The 16,681-nt window shown below is 36.9% G+C and overlaps 1 protein-coding gene across 1 annotated transcript in view; it reads left to right on the forward strand.

Moving 5' to 3' along the window:
* LOC150108517 (receptor-type tyrosine-protein phosphatase mu-like) overlaps positions 1–16,681 on the forward strand; it is a 1,155,664-nt gene that overhangs the window by 891,207 nt on the left and 247,776 nt on the right. Inside the window, exon 33 of the mRNA XM_090415942.1 lies at positions 7,688–7,764. Within this exon, the coding sequence (XP_090272068.1) occupies positions 7,688–7,764 (77 nt within the window). The remainder of the gene's footprint in view (positions 1–7,687; positions 7,765–16,681) is intronic.

Here is a 16,681-nt window from a genome sequence, read left to right on the forward strand (position 1 = left end):
ACTTTATTGTTCCACCAGGAATGCATGTTTTGTGCACTTTATTAGTAATCACACCTCTAATGATCAATTCCCTATACACTGATATATGACTATCCTTTGATTCTTTCTTTATAACATTAACTTTCTCCTTATCCTTATCATCAGCATTTTTCTTTTAGCTGTTTAATATCCTCTTCTAGATGATTCATTTTGCTTTTCATTTTGATTAACTTCTGCCTAAGCTTTTCTACCATGGTCCCGACGTTTGCTCCCATTTCCAGTCGGTTTAATCTATCCAGACACTTTTCAAATATGTTAACACTTTCCTTCTTTGCATTTACCCAAACATTCCACAGATCTTTCACATTTTTCAATGCATACATATAGCATTTTCGCAATGCATCCACTGCAAAAAATCCAAGGCAAAGCCAGACTTTCATGTTGCTGATGTACATTTCTTTATGGACGCCATCTTTAGAAGCTGAAATAGTACAACAAACAAGTAGCAAAACATGATATAAACAACAAAAAATTTCTACAACACCACTGAGGGACACTTGTATCCAAACTGATACAAGTGAAAAAAATGCAGCACAATTTGCGACAAAAAGCCACACTATACATTAATTAAAAATACTTTTTTATCATAGCTCAAAACTACTGCTACATGCACTTGCAACACTAGCACCACACTTTATTTTCATGTAATTTTAATGCTAACTTATAATCAATGTTATTTCCATGTAATGTGAAATATTATCTTATTGTTCACATTCTGCCCAAGGTCTTTTCTAGTCAATTTTATTTGTAAACAGTTGATCGATCACTGGCCATCTTCCCTCATTGCCACACCACTCAATTCCCTTACTTCTTGTAAACTACAGAATGTTGGGTTTTTGAAACAGGTTTTGCAATTTTTTGTTATATTTTCACATCATATGGTCCAGTATTTTGATTATAAGATAGGATGTTGAATTCCCCCACCTCTCTAAACCAAATTCTTGGTGTTTTAGTATGAATGTAGTTTGTAAAACATCCTAATATCCTGATAACAGTCTCCAAGGATAATGATATCATCAGCCTAAACTAGTTGGGATGTTTTTCTCATTCCTTTCCATTCTTCTTTGTTCATTTAGGTCTTTAATGACTTTTCCATTGTTCTATCGAACATAATCAATGAGAGAGCATCTACCTTGGCATGACACAGATTTTATTTTAAAAATTCATGAATAATTTTGAAGAAATACACCTTGCAGCAGATAAGTCAGTTCATAAGTGCATAGCCATTTATACATTTCTGTAGTATTTTCCAAAGTTTCATTGCATCTCATAGCGCATTTCAATACATACTAATCATATGATTGTTTACAGCTCACAAATACTAGATGTAATTCATTATCAAATGTTATCAGAAATGTTTTTCGTTATGGCACCAATGCATGCGAGAAAAATGGATTCAAGATATCGATGTTTACTGATCAATGTGTAGGTTTTAGTGCAATGCAACGTGTGTTTAATATATTCATTGGCAAAAGTGAAGTTTGTGTTATGAGAGCGAGAATGGAGAAAATATTTGTCGGAAATGTTTCATAAGTGAGTATAAGAAATGCAAGTCATGTCAGGAGCAAAAGAATGAAGTAACTGATATTATATATAAAACGGTATTGTCCAAGTGTAGTGGAGAATATAGCAGAAATAATGAATGATACTGCATGAAATATGAATGAGAGTTTGAAGGAAATGGTTGAAAGTAAAATGTAGATGATGGGATGCTAGCACGGAAAGAAATCGCATGCTTATGCAGACTCGTTCACAGGACAAAATGTAATCAACTGGAAAAATGATTGGCATGTGGTACAGAAGGACAGAGAATGAAAGAAAGAGTGAATTGCAAAAGCATAAAAATGTGCAAAACTGGGAGAAAAGAGATAGTATTGTATGGGGATTTGATGATGAGAGGCATACTTTATGAGAAAGTGACGAAAGCATGTTTTCCAGGCACAAATAAAAGATGTTTTCCAGATAAAGAATGTTAATGAAGCTTTAAGTTTGCAGATGAAAGATACAAATGAATTAATTGTTTTAGCAAGCACAAATGATTTGTAAGGTGAGAAATATGCATTGAGAGAAGATTATGAAAAAGTTGTTAGAAGAAGCAAAAATGAAGAGTAAGAAAGTAAAGATTGTGAGTCTGCTGCCTTGATTTGATTTGATAGACTTGAGAAGAAGAGCCATGATTGTGTAGGAGGAATGGTATGCAGTTTATAGATGTGTGGAGTGAATTTGATGGATGTAAAGACCTGTATATGGTGGACTGCACTTAAATGGTTTTGGAGTGAGGCACTTGGGGAAAGTGTTGTTCAGTGAGAGTTTGGAAGTGCAAAACCACGGAAACTAGAGATATTAGGGAGGAAGCAATCAAGCATGTGTCTGATCACCTCTGGGTTAGATAAGTATGAGTGCAGGAATGATTATGAAGAGTTGGGTGCAGTTTCCCAGGTTTTGAGTCTGAATGGACAAGTAATGGCATCATGTAAGGGCAACTGTGGGCCCTTGAAGTGCATGTATACGAATGCCCAAAGTATCAGAAATAAAGAAGAGGAGCTCTTAGCATTCGTCGCTCAACTTAGCCAAAAATTATTGGCATCAGTGAGACCTGGTTTTCAGAGAATGATGTAGTTACAGGGATAGAATATAATGGATATTGTATTTTCAGAGAAGATAGAAGAAATAGGGTAGGAAGAAGGGAATTGTTAACAATCACTGAATAATTCAACCAATGAAATTAGAAGTCAAGGAAGATTATAGATATGATGGAAATTATTTATTTGATATGTGGTGTGAGTTAGAGGCCAATAGGAGAAAATATATTGTCATTTGCTGCTTTAGACCTTGTGGTCCAGAACAAAATGTGGATGACATGCATTAGCAGATTAGCACAGTGAGTGCAGTCCGAGTAATTATCATGGGAAACTTCAACTATGGTGATATAGATTGGAAGGAGGAAAGGACACATGGAAAAATGGAAATGGAATTTACAGTTATTAGGGGATAATTATCTGAAACAGCATGTGTGGAAGGGACCAGAAATCTTGAAAGTGGTGGATCTGGTAGCAGAAGATCTATCTATAACTGTAGTAGCAACCACCTCTGATTGAGAAAAGTGACCATGAAGTCTTGTCCTGGGAGGTTGTTCAACATAAAGAAATGTCAATCAAGAAAGGATTTATGCAGAACTACAAAGCTGGTAATTATGACAAACTTAGGAGGCAACTTGGATCAATGCCATAGCATAAGAAACTACGTGGAATGAATGGGAAGTGGTCAAGGATTGTTTGAGTGAGGCAGCATTCGAGTGCATACCAAAGGTCAGAAGGATAAACCAAGTAAGAATTAAGTGGATGACTAGCAATATAAAGAGGAAGCTGCAAAAAAAGAAAGCATTAACTGGTAATTAATTTACGGAATTAACAACGCATATAAAGTAAATTAATTAAAGATAACTTTAATGAATCACTTCTATATTTCGACAATGTCACATTGTCATCTTCAGGAACATAAAGATATGGTATGTGCACTAAAGGAACTAACAAAGCAAATGAGGAAGAAATTAAGACACTAATTTTGTTCCTAAAGTCCTAATGGTGCCCTCTTGCGGGCTAATTTGGTGTCTTGGCCGTTGGGCTGAAGTTCTCATAATGAAGGTCTCCCAAATTTGGGGCAGTTTCATGCACCCAAATTTGTTGAGGTTAGGAAAGTTTTTTAGAGCTGCTGAAGATTCTTTGAATAATCTTTCGTATTTAAACTTGCTGCGATGGATTATTTTTGTCTTCTTCCAATGAATTTTATGGTGGGTATCTAAGGCATGGTCTGCCAGCCCAGAGCGGCTGTACTGGTGAAACCGGATGTAGTCTTGGTGTTCTGAAATCCTGATATTTGTTGTTCTGCCTGCTTGGCCAAAGTAGGACAATTTGCAGCTGCAAGGGACCTGGTATACACCAGGTAGGTCTAGGGGGAGTGGTTGGTCTTTGGTAGAGCGGATAAGGGATGCCAACTTTTTATATGGTCTGTAACAGGAAGTAAGGTCATATTTCTTGAGGATATTAGTTATTTTTTCAGAGGTGCCCTGGATGTAGGGGATAGTGATAGACTTGGTGTAGTCTTTATTGTTGAGGGGGGGAGGGGGGTTGTGGTTTTCAGGTTTTAGTATTTTTTGGATTTTTTTGGGGTTATAGCCATTGGCTAAGAAAGTGTTGAGGATGTGGTTTAGTTCCATAGTCAGGGCCTTGTCATCTGAGCAGATTAATTTTGCCCTGTTATATAGTGTTTTTATCACTCCATATTGTTGTGAGGGGGGGGGGGATTGCTGGTGAATGTATCTGCCAGTGTGGGTGGGTTTTCTGTAAACAGAGAAAACCAAAGATCCATCAAGCTGGCGGGTGATTAAAGTGTCTAGGAAGGGGAGGGTGTTGTTTTCCTCTTTTTCTAAGGTGAACTGGACTCTGGGATGTTGGTTGTTTAAGTGTGTTAGGAAGGAGTGGAGTGAGTCTGAGCCATGTGGCCAAATAGCCAAATTGTTAATTCCGTAAATTAATTACCAGTTATGTCTAACCAACGTATAAGTCTTACCACTAGAAAGAAAGCATTATGGAAGGAATATAAACAACAAGGTGATCAGCATGTCTTTGAGAAGTATAAAGCATGAGCAAGAAGGATAACTTAATATGGTAAGGAAGGCTAAATCAGATTTCAAATGAAAATTAGCTAAGCAGGCCAAAGTTTTGCTACATAGCAAGTAAGAGAAAGAATGATTATGGAAAGATAATTTTACTCAGTGCTGATGGTAGTAAAGTGACAGAAGCAGAAGAAATAGTTCAGTTAGTAACTATGTCATCACTTTGCAAAGATATATCATCCAGGTGGTGACTTGGCAGTTACTGAAGTGACAGAAACTGATGCGAGTATTGAGATAGATAAACTGGACATATTGAAAAATAGTAATGTGAATACAGCAGTGGGCCGGGACGGTATGCTTGCTTGTATGCTATGAGAATGTGCAAATGAACTGGCAGTGCCTCTGACGAAGTTGTTTCATCCAAGTCTCAGCTCTGTCAAAATTCCAAGGGAGTGGAAGGAGGATAATATAGTTCAATTACATAAAGGTGGCTCCAAGACAGAAGTCGTACATTACAGACCAGTTAGTATCTCTTGAGTGGTGGTTAAAGTATTGGAAAAGTTGGTTAAAAGTAAAATTCAGCAATGGGTGGAAAGGAATATTATACTTTATCGGGGATGCATGGCTTTGTAAAAGGTAGGCCCTGCCTCAGTAATTCATTCACATTTCATAATAAGGTGACAGTTGGAGCAAATGGGAATGGACATGAGGACGGTGGTGTGGATAGGGGAGTTGCTAATAGACAGACATCAGAGGGTGTGTGGTGAAGTGGAATCAAGGCAAATGAGGGTAACTAGTGGAGTGCCCCATGGCTCTGTGCTAGGGACACTACTTTTAATGTGTATCTTTATGATATAGGGAATGATTTAAGTGAGATATTTAGTTGTTTCCTGATGATGCAAAACTGGAGGAGGACAATAGTGATACAGCTCATGTAGATATCTTGCAGAATGATTTAAATATATTGAGAGTATGGACTTATTATTATTATTTAGGTCTCCATGGAGTCAAAAGACTCATCATGGGAGGTCCTTTCTAAGAAACACAAGTCTATTAAGACTCATCGAGGGAGGTCCCCCTAGGAAACACAAAGTCTATCATACCACTCTTTAAACACATTGACCGTTCTCTCTCTCGCCAACTCTATCAGGCAATGCATTCCATGGTTCAACCACCCGCCATGCAAAGAAACCACTCCTCACCCTCTTTCTCGCAGTTTCCTTTCGTAACTTCCAGGGATGGCCCCTTTTTATGACTCCTTCCCTCTGTTCAACCAAGCAAAAGAACTCCCCAGTGTCAATCCTGTAACCACCTCTCAACAGTTTAAAAGTCTCAATCATATCACTTCTCCTTCTTCTATCCACCAAACTCTGCAGTCCACACTCCCTCAGCAAATCCTCATAACTAATATTGTACAGTCCTGACACCCGCCTTTGTACCCTTCAAATCCAGTGGACCAGATCTGAGAACAATAGTCTAAGTGTGGTCTAATCAGAGTCTTATACAACAGAATGATAACCATTTTATCTCTGCAGGTCAGTGTCCTTCTCATTATTGCAGCAATCCTCTGTGTTACTTTCACCACCTTTGCAATATGTCCCCTAAATTTCAGGTTTCTATCAATCATCAACCCCCAGATCTCGTCTCCCCTACTTCCTCCAGTTTAACTCCTCGCATTGAGTACACAGCATCCCATCGATGTGTCCCAAACCTCAAGACCTTACATTTTGCTGCATTAAACTGACACCCCATTCATATGGCCATCTATCTAGCTTATTTAAATCCTCTTGCAGGGCTACCACATCTGCACTATTATTAATAACCCTTCCCAGCGTTGCATCATCCGCAACAACTGAATATCCCCTTGCAATCCACTGGCAATGTGATTGATATAAAGGTTAAACAATATAGGTCCTAGTACTGAGCCCTGTGGGACCCCACTTGTAACCCTCTGCCTCCTTGAAACTGCTCCACCATACACAACTCTCTGATACCTATCAGACAGCCAATCCTGAATCCATTTGACCAATCTGACATCCAGACCCATGTGCTGCAACTTGAATATCAGCTTGTCATGTGGCACCCTGTCAAATGCCTTCGCTAAGTCTAGGAAAATGGCAGTATATGCCTTTCTTTCATCTAATGCTATTGTAACTTTATCATAAAAGGCTAGCATATTCTAAAACAAGAGTACCCTATGCACCAAGAACAATGGTTGTCAATTTAATGTTGTAAATGTAAGGTTATACGCTTCAGGATGAAAAGTTTACATACCTATCACATTGATGATATGATATTGCAGGAAATTGATAAGGCTGGAGATTTTGGGGTGATGGCAGGCAGAGAGTTGCAGTTTAAAGAGCATATTGTAAAATTTGGCAAAATAGTTCAAAGGATTAGTTGGATGTTGAAGAACATACTGACCAGTAGAAAGAGAGAGAGAGAGAGAGAGAGAGAGAGAATGAGATTCACATCCATCTTTATAAGCTTGATACAGGCTGCATCTTGGCTACTGTGCATAATTTTAGTCACATGTGTTTCTTGAAATTGAAGGAGTGGTAGAGGGTATTTAGGTAAAGTAATAGGTAACAGGTCTGTACAATTCTTCTTATGAGGGCAGTTTGAAAGTATGCTGATTGTAATGTTTAGTTGACAGATTGAAAAGAAGAGACATGGTAGAAACTTATAGATCACTAAAGGGGTCCTATATGATTGACACAAAAGAAATTTTTCAATACATGATGAGTAGAGAGAGAGAGAGAGAGAGAAAGTAGAGTCACCCATGGAAGTTGTGTAAGAGTGTGGTTAGTATGGTCATGCCGACTAGATTCTTTATATGGATGGTGGTGAATGAGTAAAATGGATTCCCAGAGGTAGTTTTGAGTGCTCCAACAGTTAATAAGTTTAAGGAGAGGTATGAGAGGTATTGTGTGAATAATGGTTAGTGTGGGTCTCTCATCGTGTGTCCTTGACTCAATGGAGATGTCTGTATAATGATAATAATAATAATAACAACAGTTGTATTAATTACAGATGATCACAGCAGAGTTATCTTGAAGTGTTTGTCTGGAAACTCCCACACAGATTATATTAATGCCAGTTATATTGATGTAAGTGCTATTTGATTTGTGTTTTTTGTTTGTTATTTAATAAAATTTAAATAATATTTATAGTAGTAACTTCAGTATGGAATAAGATAAGTATTAATTACAATTAAAATTACTGATAGAGTGCTTTGAATTTTATATCAAGATTATCCTCAGAATTATATAGAATTAATCCTTGACTTACAACATATGCAATTTATGGTAACTCATTCTTAAGACACCATCTCATTAACACGTTTACCAAATACCACCTCTCTCTCTCTCTCTCTCTCTCTCTCTCTCTCTCTCTCCTGTAACCCATGGACCAGGTGGTTATTGCTGCATTCAAAGCATATTATTTAACAAATACTTTTGCTCAGCTATTGCTGCTATTTGGGGAAAGAAATACTTAGAGACCTTTGGGAGAAATATAATATCTTGCATATTGCACAAATAATGTAATGTTATCCCATTCCAAACACCATTTGGAATGGGATAACAGCAAGTGTATGAATAGTGTTTGGAGGAAGCTGCTGAAAATATATGTTCATTCACAAGATTTGACAATCATAGTGGTGACAACATAGTGCTGCTAACCAAACAACTAGCATTGGAGGTTCACAGTAAACAGTAAAATTCAGAGCAGTTGGTGAAGGTGGAAGCTGTGGAAGAAGAACTATCAAATGAAGTCCTTATAGAACTATGCATACAGAGAGTTGCAGAGGAAGAAACCAATTCCTCAAATATATTTACAGTAGTCCCCTCTTATCTGTGGGGATACGTTCAAGGACATCCTCTGGATACTTGAAACCGCAGATAGCACTGAACCCTATATATACTGTTTTTTTCCTATATACACATGCCTATGATAAAGTTTAATTTATAAATTAGGCACAGTAAGAGAACAACAATAACTAAGAATAAAATAGAACAATTATAACAATATACTGTAATAAAAGTTATCTGAATGTGAATGGAATCTTAGCAACCTGTTTATTATTATTATTATTATTATTTATTTATTATTTTATGAAGTCAAGAATTTCATTTCACCTTTTTCATTTAAAAAGAAGCACTTTATGGCTTCTCTTTGGCATATCCGATTTGCCAGCATTACTACTCTTATGCTTTGGGGCCATTTTAAAGTAAAATAAGGGTTACTTGAACAAAAGCACTGCGATACCTCAACCGTCGATCTGATAACTATTAACTACTCAGAACGGCGCACAATTTAAAACTTATGAATTGTCTATTACTAAAAGAAAGAGCTATATGGCTTCATTTCGGTGATGTAGAATTACATAGGCAAAGTGGATATTAGATCCAACATTATTTCAAAGCTGAATGTTTGTAGAAACTATGAGCGTTTCGCAAAATTGACCTTGTGCTTACGAGAATACAATCCTCGGCATCTCTGGGTTGCCTTAGCTTGCACTACTTGACTTAAGTAGCTAAGGCAACTCAGGGATGCTGAGGATTGTATTCCCATAAGCTCTCGGGTCAATTTTACGAAACTTTCATGGTTTCTACAAACATTTGGCTTTGAAATAATGTTGGATATAGTATCCACTTTGCCGATGTAATTATAAATTGTTTATTTCTGGAATTTTCCATTTAACATTTTCGGACCGGGGTTGACTGCGGATAGTGAACCCACAGATAAGGGTGGACTACAGTAGTGAAAAAATTGGCAGAATCATCTGCCTCTGCTAATAATGCATTCAGTTGTTTGAGGAAATAGATACCAGTATAGAGAGATCCAGCAAAGTAGATAAAATGATACAAGTTGTAAGTGCTTGTTGCAGTACAGAGAAATGTATGTAGAAAAGAAATGGCAGACTGAGTTGAATGCCGTGCAAATTTTTAACCCATTCCTGCTGTTATCTCACCCCCCCCCCCTAACATGAGTGTGTAGACCATCCATTAAGTTCATCTGGTAAAGCAATTCTCAGAACACTTTATTGCATTCCTGAATTTCAAGAATATTTATAGATGTAGAAAGTATTTTTAACTTGGGTATAGTTATGTTAAAGATACTAAGCAATTTTAAACCTGGTTTTACTCCATTTTTTCCAAGTAAGCAAACAGACAAAATGTCAGGTTTGCGCTTGCAATTTATGCAAGACTAGCTGATCCCACAGGTAGTGCAAGACCAAGGCAACTCATGGTAAAAGTGGAGCAAGCTCTGATCACTAATCTTAATATTTACCCTTAATGCCAAAACACATCTCCAAGAAGGGGATGTATGATGTTTTGTATTCGGCTAAGAAACAATATGGGATACAATATCCCTTAACTTAAATAAGTTCATGTCGCCGAATTGAAGCCTTTGGCTCTTCATATAATTAATAATTAAAGAGAGGATGGCCCCTTGCCTTTAATACAAAACATCATACATCCCCTTCTTGGAGATGTGTTTTGGCATTAAGGGTAAATATTAAGATTAGTGATCAGAGCTTGCTCCACTTTTACCACGAGTTGCCTTGGTCTTGCATTACCTGTGGGATCAGCTAGTCTTGCATAAATTGCAGGCGCAAACTTGACATTTTGTCTGTTTGCTTACTTGGAAAAAATGGAGTAAAACCAGGTTTAAAATTTTCAAGAATATTGTTGATAACTTATTCTCTCCTGCCCTTTTCCAGTGAATCTTTTAATTAGTTTTGAAGAATTACTCTTGCTCCATGCCTTTCCAGATGATTATTTTACTGGTAATGCAGAGAAACATTGCACTCCTGTTTCTTCATTTATTACAGTATAGTGCTGTATTCAGTAATTTTATGTTATCATTTATATTATATGCTGTATTATTTCCCTTTAAACAAGATAAAATTAGTTAAAAATATAGCACAACAGACCTATACATTTTAACATTTATTACAGTATAGTGCTGTATTCAGTAATTTTATGTTATCATTTATATTATATGCTGTATTATTTCTCTTTAAACAAGATAAAATTAGTTAAAAATATAGCACAACAGACCTATACATTTTAACATGTGTAGGTTTTAACATTTTGTCATGTTAAGTTATGGTTCATATGTTGATTTTTGATTGATGACCTTTTTGACTTACAACAGGATCATTGGAACACAACCTCAATCCTAATTCCAGGACTGACTGTATAAACACATCCACACAAGAAGCTAAGTTGAGGGAATGTAGACAGTATAGTTTAGTGGATAGGAGAAAAAGAGGTGATGTTTAAGTTAATAAGAAGATTTTACTGGAATAATGCCGAAAAGATTACAAAGGCAAAAGAGTGGAGGGTGAGAGAGAATTATTACAGCAACCTCCATGGAATTAGCATTCTCATCATTGACAGCCCACCCTAGCAACATGCCTATTGTATTGAGCTATGAACTGATTCAATGTATGCTCTCTGCATTAAAATGCATTCTAGCAATACATTCCACTCACTCACAGCTCTCTATGTAAAAAAATCTATTCTTCACACCCTTCTTCACCATACCTTCACGCAACTTTCGAAAATGGCCCCCACATTTTTTCTCTCTCAGCTTTTACTCTTTTTATAATCTCTGTATTAATCTAGTAAATCCTCTCTTTAATTATTAATTATATGAAGAGCCAAAGGCTTCAATTCGGTGACATGAACTTATTTAAGTTAAGGGATATTGTATCCCATATTGTTTCTTAGCCGAATAAGAAACTCAAAGAGTTTCATGCCGAATATAGAAACTATATGAAGTTTGGTGATTCCGAGCATATGCAAATACCTGGAAAGCAGCACCTGATCCATTTAGGTAGTGCAAACTGAGGCAACTCATAGAAAGGATGGAGCAAGCTCTAATCACTATTCTTGGTATTTACCCATAATGTGAACTTAGCTCCTAGGAGCTATATTACTGTTCAACATTATGAGAGGAGGTCACTATCCAGACCGGTTTCAACCTTTTTTGAGGTCTCATCAGTGAGTAAGTAGACCTAATTAATACCAAGTTTGTAGCGAACAGAACTTGCATCCCTTCTATGAGAATTGCCAAGAAGGTGTCTTAATAAATTATTAATTATATGACGAGCCAAAGGCTTCAATTCGGTAACATGAACTTATTTAAGTTAAGGGATATTGTATCCCATATTGTTTCTTAGCCGAATAAAAAACTCAAAGAGTTTCATGCCGAATATAGAAACTATATAAAGTGGCGATTCCAAGCATAAGCAAATACCTGGAAAGCAGCACCTAATCCCTTCTATATTCGACATGAAACTCTTCGAGTTTCTTATTCAGCTAAGAAATAATATGGGAGACAATATCCCTTAACTTAAATAAGTTCATGTCACCGAATTGAAGCCTTTGGCTCTTCATATAATTAATAATTTATTAAGACACCTTCTTGGCAATTCTTTTAGAAGGGATGTAAGTTCTATTCGCTGCAAACTTGGTATTAACTAGGTCTACCGTCTCATCAGTGAGTAGGTGTGTTTTCAACCTCAAAAAAGGTTGAAACCAGTCTGGGTAGTGACCTCCTCTCATGTTGAACAGTAATACAGCCTCTTAGGAGCTAAGCTCACATTATGGGTAAATACCAAGAATAGTGATCGGAGTTTGCTCCACCCTTTCTATGAGTTTCCTCAGTTTGCACTACCTAAATGGATCAGGTGCTGCTTTCTAGGTATTTCCTTATGCTTAGAATCGCCGAACTTTATATAGTTGCTATATTCAGCATGAAACTCTTTGAGTTTCTTATTCGGCTAAGAAACAATATGGGATACAATATCCCTTAACTTAAATAAGTTCATGTTACCGAATTGAATCCTTTGGCTCGTCATATAATTAATAATTTATTAAGACACCTTCTTGGCAATTCTCATAGATGTAAGTTCTGTTCACTACAAACTTGGTATTAATAGGTCTACCTACTCACTGATGAGACCTCAAAAAAGGTTGAAACCAGTTGGAGGCTATTATGAGTTCACTCTCTTAGGGTTTTTGCCTTGAGGGAGCAATTTGAGTCTCTGGGGAAAGTGTTTTCTGGCACAGCCCGGTGAGGGGCTTTGTCGGTGAATGCTTTTCTTCAGAATATGAGCGGTTCTGCTCGGTGGTGGTGGTGGGTGGAAGGCCATCACTGAGTGGCGCGGACGTTGAGATGGACAGTCTTTCCCCAAAATTGAGTGGCCTAGGGATTGTCCGAATTTTTAGAGACAGCTTTACTTATTCATAAGGTTGAAACCGGTCTGGGTAGTGACCTCCTCTCATAATGTTGAACAGTAATACATCTCCTAGGAGCTAAGTTCACATTATGGTTAAATACCAAGAATAGTGATCGGAGCTTGCTCCGATCACTATTCTTGGTATTTAACCATATTTAACCCTTTCCATGAGTTGCCTCAGTTTGCACTACCTAAATGGATCATGTGCTGCTTTCTAGGTATTTGCTTATGCTTGGAATCGCCGAACTCTATATAGTTTCTATATTCGGCATGAAACTCTTTGAGTTTCTTATTCAGCTAAGAAACAATATGGGATACAATATCCCTTAACTTAAATAAATCCTCTGATTAATTTAAACATCTCTATCACGTACCTCTTTTTCCTCCTATCTACCAAACTTGCTGTCTACGTTCCCTCAACTTTTCTGCATAACCAACATTCCCTAGTCCTGATATTACTGTAGTCATTCATCTCTGGACCATTTCCACATCACAATGAAGGTGACCAAATGTGAGCACTGGCATTCATGTAGCCTTCATGATTAATGCCTTATAGAGAGTACTGTAAATTTTACTTGACAAGAAATTGTATTATTCTTTCTTCCTTCTTTTATCCAAGCACAAGTAAACAAATTTGCATGTGAAATATTCCCATCAAGACTAATTGTATATTATTATTTTCATTATTATCAAACTACTCTGGAATCAGATATTGACTGTGGAAGATGTCCTTCAGTGTCCAACACATCTATCATATTAAACTCATTCACACTTATATCATTTGCATGATGTTTGGCAGTACATTCTATTCACCAGCCATTTGCAATGTAAAAAATCATCTCCTCACTATACACTTTACCACATTTACACAACTTCACTGCAGAAAAATTACTCTTCCAATAATTATTATTATTATTATTATTATTATTATTATTATTATTATTCAGGCCTCCATAGAGTCAAAAGACTCATCGTGGGAGGTCCTTCCTAAGAACATAAAGTCTGTCAAGACTCATCAAGGGGAGGTCCCCCCCCCCCCTAAGAAACACAAAGTCTATCATACCACTCCTCAAACTCATTGACCGCTCTCACTCTCACCACTCCATCAGGCAATGCATTTCACGGTTCAACCACCCTCCATGCAAAGAAACCACTCCTCACCCTCTTGCTCACAGTTTCCTTTTGTAACTTCCAGGGATGGCCTCTTATCATCACTCCTTCCCGCTGTTCAACCAAGCGAAAGAACTCCCCAGTGTCAACCCTGTAACCACCTCTCAACAGTTTAAAAGTCTCAATCATATTACCTCTCCTTCTTCTATCCACCAAAATCTGCAGTCCACATTCCCTCAGCTGATCCTCATAACTATCCTTGTACAGTTCTGAAACCATCTTTGTCATCCATCTTTGTATCCTTTCCACTGCATGACATTACACACACCTGAGAAAGGATTCTGCTATGAATTATGGGAATAAGGCAACTTGATGTGAAGTCAATAGCTCATTATATAATCAGCCCAGTCATCATGATATTCTGAGTAAATGATGATGATAGGAATATGATTTCTGTCAAGTATAGTTTTCTTACCAGAAGAAACAACTTACTACAAATAAGACTGAATTAACTAATGTAGACTAGCCTCTCTCTCCTATAAAAAAAAAAAATAATAATAAAAAAAAAGAATATTTTAAAATTAGAAACGTCAAGCTTACTGTTATTATAGAATTAAAAAGAAAAAATTCACAAAGTCTTAAAAAAGACTCAAAATTGGAAGGGGAAGGGAGAATTAGAGATTAAGAAATGACATGCTTTTCACACGGCAATTGTGAAAAGTGAAGAAAGCAACATTAAAAGAAAGACCTAAAGTTCTGTCGTTAGAAGTAATGACATTTCTAAATTACTGAACAAATTAAAGAAAGTCCTATTTAAATTATATATTTGTAGATTATTATTATTATTGCTGTATGGGAACCTCTATGTAATCTGAAAACTGATTGAAAGAGTGGTATTCAATAACCATTATTCATGAAACATCTATCATACCTCTCCTTAAATTTGTTCACAGCTGAAGCATTTCCGAAAGCCTTGGCAAAATCATTCCACTCATTTGCAAGTGGGAGATCAGAGGAGAACCAGAGATCATCTCTGGAAACTGTATAAAGAGGGTATGAGTAGGGGAGTGAGAAGCAGGTTTTTTCATGCAGAGTTATGAATGATTGGAATGTCTTGCCTGAGAGTGTGGTGTCTGCAGAGGATTTGAGTGTGTTTAAAGTACAGTATGATGAGCTGTGTGTATGATAAAAGGACCTCTTAGATGAATCTTTGACTCTATGGGGTCTTGGGTAATTTTAACAATAATAATCCCCTCCCTCCATACACACACCTTTCTCTCTCTCTCTTTCCAAGTAAATAATTTAGTCCTCATGCCCTTATTAAACACACTCTTGCACCACAACTTCCAAAGATAAATTCTTTTTGCATCATCGTGTCTTGGAACATTTCTTCATGATCTGTTCTACAAAACCCATTTAGTAACTTATATGTTTCTGTCATATACATAGTAGAAATATTCAGTGGTGGTGGTTAGAATAACTAATACAGGAAATAATTTGTAACTTTTTTTTTTTTTTTTGGTTTGGGATAGAAATTAACCAACATAATATGCAGTTATATACTGCTGCAGACCAGGAACATCTGAAGAGTGCTGTAAATCATTCGTTTGCAAACTGGCAGTGGGGTCAGTGTGAGTAGAAATAAAGATGGGATGATGTTTTAAAGAAAGCAAATCAAAAATAACACCTACTTCAGTTCCAGCAAAACTGTATGCGAGACTCTCATAGTTGGTCATCTGCAAGCAGGTGTCATAAACACCCACTTCAGCAAAACTGTATGAAAGATGCTTATAAAGAATCATCTGCAAGTAGGTGTCAGAAATAATACCCACTTCAGTATCAGCAAAACTCTCTGAGTGACTCTTATAAAGAGTCATCTGCTTTCACATTCTTTCCAACCAAACTTGAATACCAGGAGAGATATTGGCCATATCACAAACAGCATGTCTTTTCAGCATTCGATGGTCACCATCTCTCTTGGTGTTTGTGTTTGGAGTAGAAAGAATGCAAAAGCAGACGAGTTTTTTAAGGGTCACTCATAGAATTTTGCTGATACTGAAGCAGGCATTATTCACTATTTGTAGATGACTGTTTATGTCTCTCATAGGAGAATTTGTATGAGAGACAGTATAGTTTTGCTGGAAATGAAGTAGGTGTTATTTCTAACTTGATTTCTTTGAAACAGAATAATAATTTTTATTTCTACCCAAACTAAGCCCATTAGAAATTTGCAAACGAAATGTTTCTTATTTTCAATGAAAGGTGGGAATTATGGTTTTGGGGGCCATGTGATTACTCTCTCATTATTGCAAAGGTGCTGAGAACTGCATAGATAGATCAATCATATGGATCTTTTCACATGTGAGGATATCGACTGGAGGGAGGAGAAAGCATGCAAGAGGAGGGAAAATAAATTTATTGAATTTCTCGGGGATAACTACCTTAAGCAGCATGTGATAGAAGGGACTCAATATATAAGAGCATTGGATCAAATAACATTGTTTGGAAATCTGCCTATAAATGAGTTGACCATTATGCCTGCATTTGGTGAGAGTGACCATGTAATTTTGACTTGGTGGATGACTGTAAGTAAGAGCTTTGTGTAAGAAGAACCATGGAACTGTAAGGCAGGCACTTGCACAAAGGGTGCCTGAAGGAAG

The sequence above is a fragment of the Typopeltis vanoorti genome, chromosome 3 (genome assembly GCF_054136105.1).
Source record: "Typopeltis vanoorti isolate ZY-2024b chromosome 3, IOZ_Tvanoo_1.0, whole genome shotgun sequence".
Lineage (NCBI taxonomy): Eukaryota > Metazoa > Arthropoda > Arachnida > Uropygi > Thelyphonidae > Typopeltis > Typopeltis vanoorti.